Source organism: Epinephelus fuscoguttatus, linkage group LG6, assembly GCF_011397635.1.
Source record: "Epinephelus fuscoguttatus linkage group LG6, E.fuscoguttatus.final_Chr_v1".
NCBI lineage: Eukaryota > Metazoa > Chordata > Actinopteri > Perciformes > Serranidae > Epinephelus > Epinephelus fuscoguttatus.
The window spans coordinates 6,229,132-6,243,892 of NC_064757.1; the positions used below are offsets into that span (position 1 = coordinate 6,229,132).

Genomic DNA, 14,761 nt, shown 5'->3' on the forward strand with positions numbered 1-14,761 from the left:
TATGATATAAAACTTTTTTTGAGTTATGACAAACACAAACTTAAATGCGTACATATGAATTACTGGATAAACATATATTAAAAACCGTTTATAAGGTCAAATCATTTCTTGAGTTTAAGTTGAAAGTAGTTTAGTGTCTTCCAGCATCAGTGAGTCACTATCTCCAGAGGGAATATTTAAAGGAGCCTCATGTGAAACTGTTGAGTAAATATTGGATGAAGGGGTGTGTGAAAGGAGAGCGTAACAGCCAGATAATGTTCAAATAAAGAGCCAAATGATCACCTTTTACACATTATTTTTATTCACAGGCTTATTTAGATTTAAACAACTTATCCCTCAATAAACTTTTACTGTAATATTCCTTATTTTCCCATCCTTTTATGGTAACAAAATGTCAGTCAAAGGTTGGGCTTGTTCCTGGGCAGTCCTCAGTTACAGGTTAATCTAGGCTCAACAGTCACTGAGAGAAACAAAAGGATGTTAAATACAAAAACAAGTGCTGAACACTTTGCACTTAAAACAAATAAATACTGACAATATTTCAACTGGTACAAGTGAACTGTTAAGGGTCACTTCAGGAGATTATTACAATTTATCCCCATACTTTCATAGTACTATGAGCCTGTTTCAAGCAACAGAATCACATTCAGTTCAGGTTCTACAGGACAACGACCTTGTTTGAAAAATGTATCACATATTTTACAGATGAAACCTCAAAAAGGCAAAAGTACGGGTAATACCAGATGTTATGGTTACATGGAAAGTTCTTTGAGTTCTGGGACCAGTCTTACAACTGTGGAAAAAAGTCAAAGTTTTGAAGTCAAAGATTGAAGTCAGAATTCTGCGGGCGAAACCAGTGAGCATTTTAACAGTAACAATGTTTTTCCTCAAAAATGTCAAAAATGAATCTCAGAACTCATTTTCATATTTTGCATGGCACTAATCTGCCTCCATACTAACCAAATACTCAATTTCAAAAAAACTGTGTCACAGTATTACAGTGGATGTATGTCAGAGTTTTGTGTGTTAGTCACTGACATAGTCCTCTATGATCAGGTCCTCCTCCTCCAAAAGGACTTGGCTTGTCGTAGGTTGGGGCTGACTGGCTGGCAGTCCCTCCTCACCCCCATGCTGAGGTTCCTCTTCCTCCTCCTTTTCCTCCCCGCTATCTTCCTCCAGCTGAGCTGGCTCTTTGTCTGTCAGAGCCTCCAGTTTTAATCTGCACACACACAACACAAAATCAAAGACAGAAATAAAGACAGAGTACAAAGGTAAGGTCTAACACAGTTTACAATGCCAGAGTAAAAAAAAATATCTGTTTGAAATGAATTAACAGATACTGGTTTTCAGGAATCCTCAACGTCATTCTACATCAGCATGATGTATGCTAAACCACAGGGATCCAAAGAAATAATCAATCAATCATTATGTTTCATAAACAATCCTAAAACCCTGAAACTTGTGGTCCTTCACTCCTGTCATTTCTCCCTCTTCATATTTCCCACCAGTACAGACTGCTGCTGTAACATGGCTGGATGGATTACTTGGATTGCAGACTCTGACGACTCAGAGACACACATGAATGTGACTGCATTATGGGAAGAGAAAATGTCTGAAGTACCTGTTGGGGAACCTCCTCAATGACATCTGACCCACGTCCTGGATAAAAGCTATCTGAGCTGGGAGACAGTGTAGCAAAGACCATTTTTGTTAATCAATCCTCATAAATTTTATCCACAGACACACTTATTCAAATGAGTTTACAGAGCTCTGTTGAATGGGATGAGATATCAGCCTGTCACAGCAAACAGGATTCAAGGGTCATGACAACACATTAATAATCTTTGTTTACAGTTTACAAAAATGACATTGTTCAGCAGTGTTTGACAGTGCTTGCTGCACCACAGCGCAAAATGACAAAACCAATATGAATGAAGCCAGTGTTGGGCAAGCTACTTGGAAATTGTAGTGAGCTAAACTAGTTACTCTACATTAAAATAATGTTTCACTTCATTGAGGTTATCCCCAAAGAAATGTAGCAAGCTAAGCTATGAGAAAATAGCAGAAGTAGCCTGCCACTTGCAAAGCTACTTTTATGTTTTTACTTTATGTCAAATCAGTGTTATCTCTGTGATAAGAAAAACTTGTAGCAAAACAAATAGGCAGGCAAAAATGTTCAGTTGAATTGTTATAAAACAACAGACTTAAAACCTTTTTTGTGACATTTGAACATGTCCTTCAATTGCATGACATCAGCAGTCAACCTATTGCTCTCTCTCTCTTTCTCTTTTGTCTTCCTTCTTAATTCATGTCTCTGTCTTGGCCTCTTTCAGCACGCTTTCTGGCTACGTAATTCAAAAATAGAATTCCAAAATACTCTCACTCATTCACTCACTCACTCACTCACTCACTCAGCTCTCAACTATATTGTCAGAAAAGTCAAACCCAGCAAACCATAGAGAGGATAATGTTCATTATTGATCTCACTAGTTACAAAAAACCTTTCAAAACAATCTGTACTTTCAACTTCATTACTGTCCAAGGTTTGTATGCAGTATAGTGTGTGTGTGTGTGTGTGTGTGTGTGTGTGTGTGTGTGTGTGTGTGTTTTACCTTGGTTCCTCATAGGATTGGTAAGTTTGGCTAGGTATGGCAGCAGTTCAGTCTGCAGGCTGACTGGTGTCAGACAGAAGCTCCTGAACAGTGACTGAGCAGCCAGGCAGTTCTCTCGGTGCTAACAGAACAACATCAGTCTCATTACAGTCTGATCCACTGTCGCTACATTCAGAGTTTACATCTACATGACACACATTACAGGACGCAAGAAAACAACACTGTCCAGTTGTTTTGGTGACCCAATCATAATTCAGCTTTTGGATTTAGCGTTTTTGGGGTATTTTTACTGCCTTTAGTTTTAAGCTAATATCACAGTCATTATAAAGGCTACATACACATGCTATATCTTGTTTTTTTTCAGGACAATGTGGGCTATCCAGATTTGCCATCATTTCATGTCCTCCTATGTGCCTGTATTTTATATTAATTTTTATATTTTAATGAAAAAAACAAATCTGTGTGACTAAATTCTTACATTTTTACATGTATCTCAGCATATCAAGTTGGAAGTTGACATATTCTGCCATATATGAAGAGGGGAGACTCTCTGGAATCTGGTAATATAAGAACCATGATGCTGGGACATTCTGTCACTTCACAGTTGTCCAGAACATGTGGTTTGTGCCAGGCGGACATGATTGCCAGTATTTTTTCATTATTGCAAGAAATTCCATTGACTCATTCACAAGTCAAAAATGTGTTTTATCTGAAATATTGAGGGGACATTTTGGGGAGGGGGGGGGGTCCCCCTCAATGTATATGACTACTGCCCTGTCACGCATGCATAATTAGGCTACAGTTGTCTGGGAGCGCAAAGGTGAAGTGCGCTAGTATTGTCATACAAAGTTTGATGGAGTGTCAACTGGATAATATGGAGATGTTCGCATCTTGAAAGCCGGACTACAAATGTGGATAGACAGGGAGAAACACACGCAAGCCTAAGACGTGGTAAGATACAATATTCCTCACTATATGAAGTGACTGATAACAAGATCTGTATAATGGGTTGTAAAGAAATTCGTCAGGTTTTTATTTTGTAGACATTTGATCTGTATTTATAGTGTGATAGGATGACAGCACAATGACGTGTGTGGTATCCCTGGAAAGCTCTGGTCCTGAGCTTTCATGTGATATGCGTGGCATTTCTGTGCGACCCTGCATTCGCGAGTAATCCATCCAAGAGTAATGTGTGTGCAAAGCTGTATGAAAGCTCTGTTATACATCATTTTAGTGTAAATTTATCATTGTTTTTCGCTGTGAAAACATTGGACTACCGTCAATTGCTTGGCCTTGTCGGAAAGCTACAATTCCGCTGTTTCACGTGATATGCGTGGCTTCTCACTAAAATCAATAGAGAAGAACAGGTGTGAATTTGGACGCACTATGCATCGTTCGGGCCCATAGGGTTAAGAATGCTATTAGTAAAGATTATTTTATTATTTCACTCTATCAAGGACTGATGCCCTTTTTTGCTTGATCTGCCTGATTTGTTTTATCATTTATTTGGTCTTTTGTTTACCTTTACAAATAAATGATAGGAAATAGAAAATACAGAATGTCAGTTGATTAGTAACAGTCATTTATAATAGAGAAATATCAAAGTTGTGCTTTATGGCGACATTTACAAAATATGTCTTCATTATGTGGTTTGTACACCTGATTGCACTGACTGTGTTTTTCAACCGTATCTTGCTCACAAATCTGGCCATCTATAACTGTAAACAAATTATCATTAGATTGTCAGTCACCCTCTTTATGGGGTTACGTTTGACAACAACATGTCTTCTAAACCAGTCTTAACGATGTAGTTGGTAACTTTTATAAAATACGTTTTTTGTCATGTTTGCTGAAAATGTCACCAATTAAAGTACATGAGACAGATAATGTGTGAAAAAAATCCTAGTCCTCCTCCTTGTCAAAGTGCTTCAAATGGTATTTGCTAGAATCTACTGTGTCTGAATGCAAACAACCAATCAGAGCCTAGGATTTTCTAACACAAATGTCAAAACAGGTAACAATATAAAGTCTTAGTGCACCAAATGTGCCTTTAGACGACAGAAAATCCCTGTTAACAAGTATATTTCTGACATCTTAAGACGTTTAATATTGGGTGCAACCATTTCACCAGTTTCAGAGGGGAAACTTAACTCTGATTTAACAAATCCGCAGTGCCAGAAATGTGGCAGACGAGTGGAGCACTGGCTTGTAATCTTCACATTTATTCACTTTACATGAAGCTAAAATTAATACAGAATTATGTAAATTTTTTGCCTCATGTGTTACTGTCTGTTTATGAGTCATAAGAAACCATAATTCATCTGTTAGGAGTTGATGTTTACTGTAAGCTAGCTCGGGCTCTGTTATATCTAATAATATGCCAACAGGAGGCAAGGCAAGCTAATCGCTAACACGCTTTGTTAAAGAGGAAACAACAAATGCTTTATGATGACTGTCAGAGATGATGGAGGTATGATCACGTCATCTGTAACATAACAGGTTGTGTGTTCTACATGTATTATTTCCTAATCGCTCTAGAAAAGAGGATTAGCATACCATTAGCATATCGTTCTGTACCATTGCAATAGGAAAACAGCAGTTCCGGTGCAGCGCCAGAAGTCACGCCTATAATTCATGTAAGGTATCATGGGGCTAGGAGTAAGATGGATACAAAGCTCAGTTTTCCTGTTGGTGGACACCAACCAATGGCATGGAGGCTTTGATGTTCTAAACGTCTAAAGATGTCAGAAACGTACTTGTTAACAGGGCATTTTCTGTCATCTTAACACGCATTTCACTCATTGAGACATATTTTCACCTGTTAAGACAAACAAATTTGACCTATTAACATGAACGTCAAAATAGACGTTTAGCGCCCATCCACGCTCCATAGTAAACTGCAGTAAAACTAGGCACTGCTGAATATGAATCAAGAGTCTGTTACTGCATTGCCTATTTCTCACCTCAAATGTTTTCAGAAACCTATTTGAGTGTACTGCTTAGCTGTAAAATGAGAAATTTTGTGACCCGTCCGCCACGTTGGATCCAGTTCAGCCAAAATGAACCACCACTCACCCGTCGGAGCAAACTCTCTGGGATTGGTTGTTTTCCTTGAGCCGCAATGGATTCTAGCAGATGCAATTAAGAGCACTACAGGGAAGACAGACTACTTGTCTTGTGTATGCTGTGTGGGTATACTTACTAATTGTAGCTTTTAACTTTAAAGGGCCAGTGTGTAATATTTGGCATGGTTTATTGTCAATCTGAATCTGAATCTGAATATTCTACCCGTTAATATGTTTATACAAGTGTATAATTGCTATAAAATAAAATTCGTTTGGTTTTCGCAGCCTTATAATTATGCTTTTATATATATATATATATATATACATATATATATATATAGCAAGGGCCTTGCTTTAGAGAGGTCGCCATCTTGCGCCAGCCAGAGAACGCGTTTCGCGTGTATAAATGAACCAACGAAGACAGCGGAAGGAAGGAAGAAGGAGGAAGAAACAGCAGAGAGTGTTAGTACAAAACCCAAAACCAGTGAAGTTGGCACGTTATGTAAATCGTAGATAAAAACAGAATACAATGATTTGCAAATCCTTTTCAACTTATATTCAATTGAATACACTGCAAAGACAAGATGTTTAATGTTCAAACTGAGAAACTTTTTTTTTTTTTTTTGCAAATAATCATTAACTTAGAATTTAAAGGCAGCAACACATTGCAAAAAAGTTGGCACAGGGGCCTTTTTACCACTGTGTTACATCGCCTTTCCTTTTAACGACACTCAGTAAACGTTTGGGAACTGAGGAGACCAATTTTTGAAGCTTTTCAGGTGGAACTCTTTCCCATTCTTGCTTGATGTACAGCTTAAGTTGTTCAACAGTCCGGGGTCTCCGTTGTCGTATTTTACGCTTCATAATGCGCCACACATTTTCAATGGGAGACAGGTCTGGACTACAGGCAGGCCAGTCTAGTACCCGCACTCTTTACTATGGAGCCATGCTGTTGTAACACGTGCAGAATGTGGCTTGGCATTGTCTTGCTGAAATAAGCAGGGGCGTCCATGAAAAAGACGTTGCTTGGATGGCAACATATGTTGCTCCAAAACCTGTATGTACCTTTCAGCATTAATGGTGCCTTCACATATGTGTAAGTTGCCCATGCCTTGGGCACTAATACACCCCCATACCATCACAGATGCTGGCTTTTTGCGCCTATAACAGTCCGGATGGTTCTTTTCCTCTTTGGTCCGGAGGACACGGCGTCCACAGTTTCCAAAAACAATTTGAAATGTGGACTCGTCAGACCACAGAACACTTTTCCACTTTGCATCAGTCCATCTTAGATGAGCTCGGGCCCAGCGAAGCGGCGTTCTGGGTGCTGTTGATAAATGGCCTTCGCTTTGCATTGTAGAGTTTTAACTTGCACTTGCAGATGTAGCGACGAACTGTAGTTACTGACAGTGGTTTTCTGAAGTGTTCCTGAGCCCATGTGGTGATGTCCTTTACACACTGATGTCGGTTTTTGATGCAGTACCGCCTGAGGGATCGAAGGTCACGGGCATTCAATGTTGGTTTTCGGCCTTGTCGCTTACGTGCAGTGATTTCTCCAGATTCTCTGAACCTTTTGACGATATTACGGACCGTAGATGATGAAATCCCTAAATTTCTTGCAATAGCTCGTTGAGGAATGTTGTTCTTAAACTGTTCGACAATCAGCTCACGCATTTGTTCACTAAGTGGTGACCCTCGCCCCATCCTTTGTGAATGACTGAGCATTTCAGGGAAGCTGCTTTTATACCCAATCATGGCACCCACCTGTTCCCAATTAGCCCGTTCACCTGTGGGATGTTCCAAATGATGAGCATTCCTCAACTTTCTCAGTCTTTTTTGCCACTTGTGCCAGCTTTTTTGAAACATGTTGCAGGCATCAAATTCCAAATGAGCTAATATTTGCAAAAAATTACAAAGTTTACCTGTTCGAACATTAAGTAACTTGTCTTTGCAGTGTATTCAATTGAATATAGGTTGAAAAGGATTTGCAAATCATTGTATTCTGTTTTACGGTTTACACAACGTGCCAACTTCACTGGTTTTGGGTTTTGTAGTTCGTCGATAGAGAGTAGTGAAAAGTTTTTTTAGTTATAAAGTTTGCGAATGGACCACATTTACCACGCAACAGGAGAGAATGAACCCGAACCGTCATCTGCGAGGAAAAGACGACGCAACTTCACTCCTTGTGATGCACTCTCTGCGGCGCTTTTCCTCCTGATGATATATCTCCCCAACGATGGTAGCACTGAATCCCATTCTGTGCATTCAGCCTCTTGCTCTCGCCCGCCCAGCATCAAACACATGGAGTTCCTCATCTGTATGCTCCGGCTCAAACAGGTATGGCTCTGGGTCTGTGTCCGCTACAAGAAACTCTTCAAAATTGCGTTCAAAGTCGTCCATTGCAGCTACTATAGTCCGGAGATATTGCTAGGCTAAATAAACAGCTGAGCTCTGTTTACCGGCTACGCTGTCAGTCAGTGTGCGGGCTGGAGATTGAGCAGAGAGGGGAGGGGGTCCCCACTCAGTATGGTAAACGAGTATGTGTGTAAAGTTATGAAGTGTGTCTGTTACGCTAGAAGAGTCAGAGTTTAGGATGGAGTGGAGTGTTACCGGAGTTTCTGGAGTGCTCAAATAAACGGGCCTTTTTCCCGAACGCTCCTCTGGTCTCCTGCTCGTGAGGGATTCATTACAATATCGTAACATGGCTTAGATTTCTAAATAAACATTCACCTCGTCTCCAGATAGACCTACTCCTGAAAAACTCGTGCGCAAGGCTTTTTGTCCCTACGAGGCCACCGTCATTTACCCGACGGGAGGGGTGAGCGAGTGAACCCTGCAATCTAGAATTTGACCACTGATGTCACTGTTTTCAACCCATTTTACACGCTGGCCCTTTAAACCACAGCTAAGCTAATGACAGAGCAACAGCCCCAATGTGTCTCACCTTCTTGTTGACCAGCAGCCAGCTGGGTTTGTGAAGTGGTCTGAAGCCAACAGAGACTTGTTGAGAGTTGGAGTAAAGGAGCCCCCTGGTGGCCACTGAATACCCATAATGCTCCATAGTGCTGCGACTCTGCAAACAACGCAGCACAGCACAGCACAGCCCTTTATACAGACAACACAGACTACTTTTCATTCCACCATGGCCCATACTGTTAATAAACAGGTAATAGCAATGCTAATACATCCGACCTGTCACTCTCTACTGTTTACATTTCTTCACTGTAATACCACCTACTACACAGGAGAATGGACTGCTGTGATTACAACCTTCCATAGTCGTAAAATACGGTCTCACAGTATTATAAACCACTGTGTTGTGGTGCTGTGGAACTGAGGGTATGCTACATTCATGTGAAAGCAACACCTATATGGTATGCAAAGAACAGGAACTATTCGATTTCAGATTCTAGTTATCAAAGCATTTATGTCACTTTTTAATGTCTAGGGAAAGACTGACCGCCCAATCAGAAGTGAGGAGGTCAGCATCAGACAGGTACTCGCTGGCTCGCTCCACATCCTCCACCTCAGAGAAGAAGTCCAGGTAGTTCTGGTGAAGGTACAGGTTGAAGAACTCTCCAGACATGTGAGAACGCTCAACAACCAACTGAACAAAGAAACATAGACAGTTGAGCTCTGAGTGTTCTCAAAGACTAGTGGACATTTGGGCCTGCCGTGTGTGTATTAAAACTAGGAAAAAAAGGCATGTCTGCACCTCTGGGTCCACAAGTAATGCTTCTCTATGATGATCGGACAGGTGAGGTGGTAGAGCAGGTCCATGGACACATTCTGCTGCTTCAGCACCTTCATGTTTCCCTCCTGTTAATGACAAAACAATCAAGCATACTATTTGCCTCTTGTGTGATCAACCAAGGCCACAGTGCAGCAGTCATCCTCTTCAGTGACCATATGCTTACAGCTGCAAAGGACTTTCACCAGGTAAATCAGCAAGGAGCACTGACAAAAACTGTATTTTATCACACACATTATGCTTCTTGTGATCTTCATAATCCAAATGACTAAGAAATGACTTTCTGCATGAATCCAAATCGGCTCAGTCATTTTCTAAAACAGCTGCTAAAGGTAGTTTATATCCAGAGTTACACAAACAGGATGAAATTGTGTATTTGTTGGGGACTTTTTTAAGCAGCAGATTAATACACATTTGGGGGTCGAGTGAGTGTTTGTGGCAGCAGGACATTTTATAAGGGATTGAGTCAAAATAAACTACAATGTGTGATAATATAGGAACATGTCACCCAGCACAACAGTGTGGTTCACTGATGGAGCTCCATGGCAAAGACGGAGAAAATATACACACTGTGCTTGTTAGCAGGATACCATAAAACTTCAATTAAAAGCTGAGTCCCAGTGAAACACCTTTTTTTTTCATACCTGTCTGCATTAGTCTTCGTAGCTTAGCGCCACAAAAGGGTGTAAGCTTTTTATGAAGATTGATGCACTGATGTTAGTCTTGCAGTCAAGTATTTTATACCCATACTGTGAGTGGTTGTGACCGTCACCCACCCTCCTTGGAGACTAGCCTATCAGCCTTTATTGGAAAAACTTCCTAATATGAGCCAGAGAGGGCCATGTTACACCATAGTGTCTCAAGGGGAAAGTAAGGGACAAACAGGGGGGATTGAGGGACAGGTGCTTAAGTCCTGAGTTATATAGCGACAGTGCATGCGGAGAAGAAGGAGTTAAAAAAAAAAAAAAACAGAAGAAACAGGCAGTGTAGCTGATGTATTGTGGCCTTGAGGTTGTTGTGCTCCATACAGATTATCGAAAATCAACAAATAAATGTATAATAAAGAAAAAAAAAAAAAAAAGAAGAAGTCGTCTATACTGAACACCAGAAATGTGAGTCCTGGTGGTGCAGGAAAGCCCGATTGTGGAGAACAGTTGCCAGAGCAGTGTGGTAGGTTTGAGAAGCAACTGAGCCCCTTTTGAGTGATCCCATCAGTTTTTTGTGATGCGTCACGGAGCTGAAGTATCGAACATGCATGCGTGTATTTGAACCCTCCCAATGTGTTTATGAGAACCATCACCAGGGTCCAGGGCTAATGTCCCAGCTCAGTGGGGGAAGGCGGCCGATAAGGCATGACCAAGGCCGCAGGAGTGCCCAGGGAGCCGCAGAGGCCGTGGGACACCACGCAGGCCCAAGGACCCAGGGCGGCAATGGCCAGCACGCCCAGAGAGCCAGAGACGCACCCCAGACCCACCACCCAACTTTTGTCAGTATGGAGATGCTACATATTGTTAGCTTGGATTGATTCTCTATAATTTGATAGTTGAGTTCACTTTACTAAAACCATGAACCCCCAGGATAACACACTCAGATTTACTGGCATGGTAAACAAGAGACTTGAAAATAACAAAAGGTGGTGACTCCCTACTTCTGAAGCGGTCGTAAAGTCAAATTATGCGCCCATTTCTCAATTACCCTGTAAGTTATTCATATTTCTTTAGTCCGAAAGGGTTTACCGATCGATAGAATCTGACAGGTTTTTCATAAAAGTTAATCCAAGTTGTGAGTATTGATTTAACAGGATAACGCCAGGGTGTCTCTCTCTCTCTCGATACCACTGACTAATATGTATAGCCTATATTCCTGCCCGACTTGACACCGAAACAATCGCTGCAGCACCAGCTGCGGAGCTGCGCGGCATGGCCGGTGTGGATGACACAATCCGTTAACATGGCCGCCGAAAGGAAACTGGATTTGCTTCTCGTGCTTCGAGGCTATTTGCAGCGCTTAGGTTAATTGATAACTCTAAATTGTCCGTAGATGTGAATGTGAGTGTCTGGCCGTGCGAATGTCTGTCGCTATGTGTCAGCCCTGCGATAGTCTGGCGACCTGTCCAGGGTGTACCCTGCTTCTCGCCCATTGTCAGCTGGGATAGGCTCCAGCCCACCTGCGACCCTCAAGAGGATGAAGCGGTTAGAGGATGGATGGATGGATGGAATTTAATGCCGGTCCCATATGGACGCCTGTGCCAAATATGAGCCCATTGAGTTCTGTGATTTAAGCAAATAACAGCCCAGGCTACCAACTGAAGTTTTATGGTACATTAGTTGCTGATTTAGGTATTGTCTTTCCAAAAATCCTTGTATGGACCCTGGGACATGTGACTTACGTTTGCAGTGCAGGATCTTTCCCAGAGCTCTGAAGAGGAACAGCGAGGCATCTTTCCCCCCAATAGCCTGCACCTCTTCCTTCTCCTTTGTCAATTTGGACTTCTTCCTTCTCTGGTTTGTTGTGGAAGCCACATGTCTGTCCTTCTTCATCCTCCACAGCCCCTTTTCCAATGACGTGTCTGGACAGTTACAATGACGACAGAAGTTCTTTGACGTCAGTTGACGAGACAGGGCAACAATAGTTGTTCTGAGCAAAGGTCATGTGGTCATTCAAATCAAAAGGTATTTATAGTAGATTTCACAGTTATATGTACAGTGGTGGAAAAAAGTTTTCGGACACCCCATGCATTTGTGAAATATTGCTTTAAGAATCACTCTTAGGTCTTAAAGTGCAATTTCTTTTAGTACAGTCACAGCCAAAATACTAAATAAATCCTAAAAAAGCCATTAAAAACTTAAAATTAATTGGTTCCATAAAAATACATAAGAAATTTTGAGTATTGGGTCATTTTGGTACCAGTGATGAAGGTCGTTCTTTTTATTAAAAGACACAATTTTTGTTGCCAAGCTTCGTGTCTACATAAAGCCAGCACATTTGAAAGCTCTTCAGACACCAAAATGGCTAAAACAAGGAACCTAACACAGGAAACACGCCTGAAGATAAAGATTCTCAGCCAGGAAGGGTACAGCTGCCGCCAGATAGCCAGGAAGTGCAGATGCAGTCCTTCAGCAGTTGGATACACTCTGCAGAAATACAGACGAACCAACAGCTTAGAAGACAAACCAAGATCTGGCCCAAGGGTTTCTTCAGCAAGAAATGACCGCATCCTGATCCGCATGTGCAGACAAAACCGCCGAATGACATCACAGGAGCTTCAGCAGCAGTGGTCAAACCAAACTGGTGTCCAGTGTTCCACCCGCACTTTTAGATCATGGCTTAAGGTCCTACAAGGCTATCAAGAAGCCCCTAATCAATGAGAGACAGAGGTTAGCCCGGCGTCGTTGGGCCCAGGCACCCAAGACCTGGACAGCCAGGAATTGGAAGAAAATTTTGTGGTCAGATGAGTCCAGTTTCCAGCTTTATCTTCCTCCTACTAATGTGAGTACGCATGAAGGCCAGGCGAAGCATTATCTCCAGCATGTACAGTACCTACTGTCAAGCATGGTGGAGGCAGTATCATGGTTTGGGGATGCATGAGTGCTGCTGGTGTTGGTCATCTCACTGTCTGTGATGGCACATTGAACTCTACCAAGTATTGTACCATTCTCGAAACCCACATGCTCCCTTCTGCGCGTGCACTGTTCCGTCGAGGTAAAAACTGGATGTTTCAACAAGATAATGCCCCTTGCCACACATCCAAGGCCAGTAGAACTTGGCTGCAGGAGCACAGTATCCAGGTCTTAGAGTGGCCAGCTCAATCCCCGGACATGAGCCCCATTGAAAATCTGTGGTGGATTATCAAAAGGTCTGTTTCAAAGCATAAACCAAAGAATTTAGAAGAATTAAAAGCAGTAATTCAAGAAGAATGGGACAAGATTACCCCTCAACAGTGTGAAAGGCTTGTGGGGAACATGCCAGCCAGGATTAGAGCTCTACTACGTGCGTACGTAATTTGTATTTGTTTGTATCTGTCTAATGCAGCCACACCTTTTGAAACACAAAAAAGATTTTTCCACAAATATTTCATGATAATATTTGAGATTGTGTAAAATTTTAAGGGTGTCCGAAAACTTTTTTCCACCACTGTATGTGTACACTCTTGACTTCCCCTCTGCTGTGGTGTGTGGTTTTATTCCTGACCTGGAAGGGAGGAAAACTGGAGGCTGTTGATGGCACTGCGAATATCTCCTGAGCTTCCTGAGCACAGCGTCTCCAACACTGCCTGGTCTGGGACGCACATTCTCCCACAGCTCTGCTAGGAATTATGGGAAAATACACTGTAGAAAACACATTAAAACTTGTACCAAAATGTGTAATCAACTGCAAGGCTTCCTCTCACCTTTCCTGCCTCCAGGGTTGAAATTCGAGTCAGGACCTTCATCATTGTGGTTGGAGCCACCGGATTAAAGCTGGAAAGAGCAAACACACAAAACAGTGTTGAGTGGAATCCAGTGGCTTCCCTTTAGAGGATTCTTGAGAGGATACACACAGGTCAGCAGCACGAGGAACAGTTTTGTTCAGTATCCTGGCCAGAGTTCAAATAATGTCCGAGACAGAAATAATATTAACATGAACATATGAAGGCCAAAACATCCGTGCAATTACCCAGCAGGCCCACAATGTGGTTAGATGTTGCTGTTTGGTTGAATTATGTTGTGATGTCAGGTGACCAAAATTCAATGTTAGGATGTCGTCTAATGTCAATGTCAATTTGATGGAGAACACTGATGACTCAAGATGCTTATATCTTGTTAGTTGTAAGTTGTGCGTGCCAAAATCCAACTTCTTCCAAACTTCTCCCGACTTCATCTTGACATTGAATAACCACATTTACTTACGTAAGTTACGGAGACCAAAACCCAACGTATGCAAAACGTCATAACGTTAAGGTCAACACAATGTCAAATCATAATATCGTTAGACACTTTAAATACTGTCAACCCGATTTTCATTCCAACCAAAATTTAATGTCTGTCCGACCTACAGTCCGTCATATTGATGTCTGGTTACAGCAGGGTACCTTTAATATAAAGGCATACATGGTAAAGTCAGCATTATGTAAACCACCACACATTCAATAAGTACAAAAGAGTCATGTCATACTCATAACTCTACAGCTCTAAGTTTATTCTGCAGATTAATTGCAGTCACTTCCACTGCAATTTCTTTCGTTACCTACTGTCAGTGAAACTCAAATTTCCTGCAGATGTTTCACATTAAAAGTCTTTCAGAAGGGCTTATGCTCTTTCAGTCATTGAATGGCTTTTAATGTGAAACATCTG

The 14,761-nt window shown here is 41.6% G+C and overlaps 1 protein-coding gene across 3 annotated transcripts in view; it reads right to left on the reverse strand.

Moving 5' to 3' along the window:
• Positions 1 to 284: 284 nt before the first annotated feature.
• The window catches only part of rad17 (RAD17 checkpoint clamp loader component), a 31,656-nt gene continuing 17,179 nt past the window's right edge, over positions 285 to 14,761 (reverse strand). For 2 of the 3 annotated variants that reach the window (XM_049579886.1, XM_049579885.1), the window contains exons 9-17: positions 13,819 to 13,888; positions 13,620 to 13,734; positions 11,818 to 11,997; positions 9,393 to 9,496; positions 9,138 to 9,284; positions 8,622 to 8,750; positions 2,613 to 2,733; positions 1,622 to 1,679; positions 285 to 1,219 (exon numbers count right to left, since the gene is read on the reverse strand). In XM_049579886.1, the coding sequence (XP_049435843.1) occupies positions 1,027 to 1,219; positions 1,622 to 1,679; positions 2,613 to 2,733; positions 8,622 to 8,750; positions 9,138 to 9,284; positions 9,393 to 9,496; positions 11,818 to 11,997; positions 13,620 to 13,734; positions 13,819 to 13,888 (1,117 nt within the window). In that variant the 3' untranslated portion in view covers positions 285 to 1,026. The remainder of the gene's footprint in view (positions 1,220 to 1,621; positions 1,680 to 2,612; positions 2,734 to 8,621; positions 8,751 to 9,137; positions 9,285 to 9,392; positions 9,497 to 11,817; positions 11,998 to 13,619; positions 13,735 to 13,818; positions 13,889 to 14,761) is intronic. The other variant, XM_049579887.1, reaches the window with a different exon arrangement.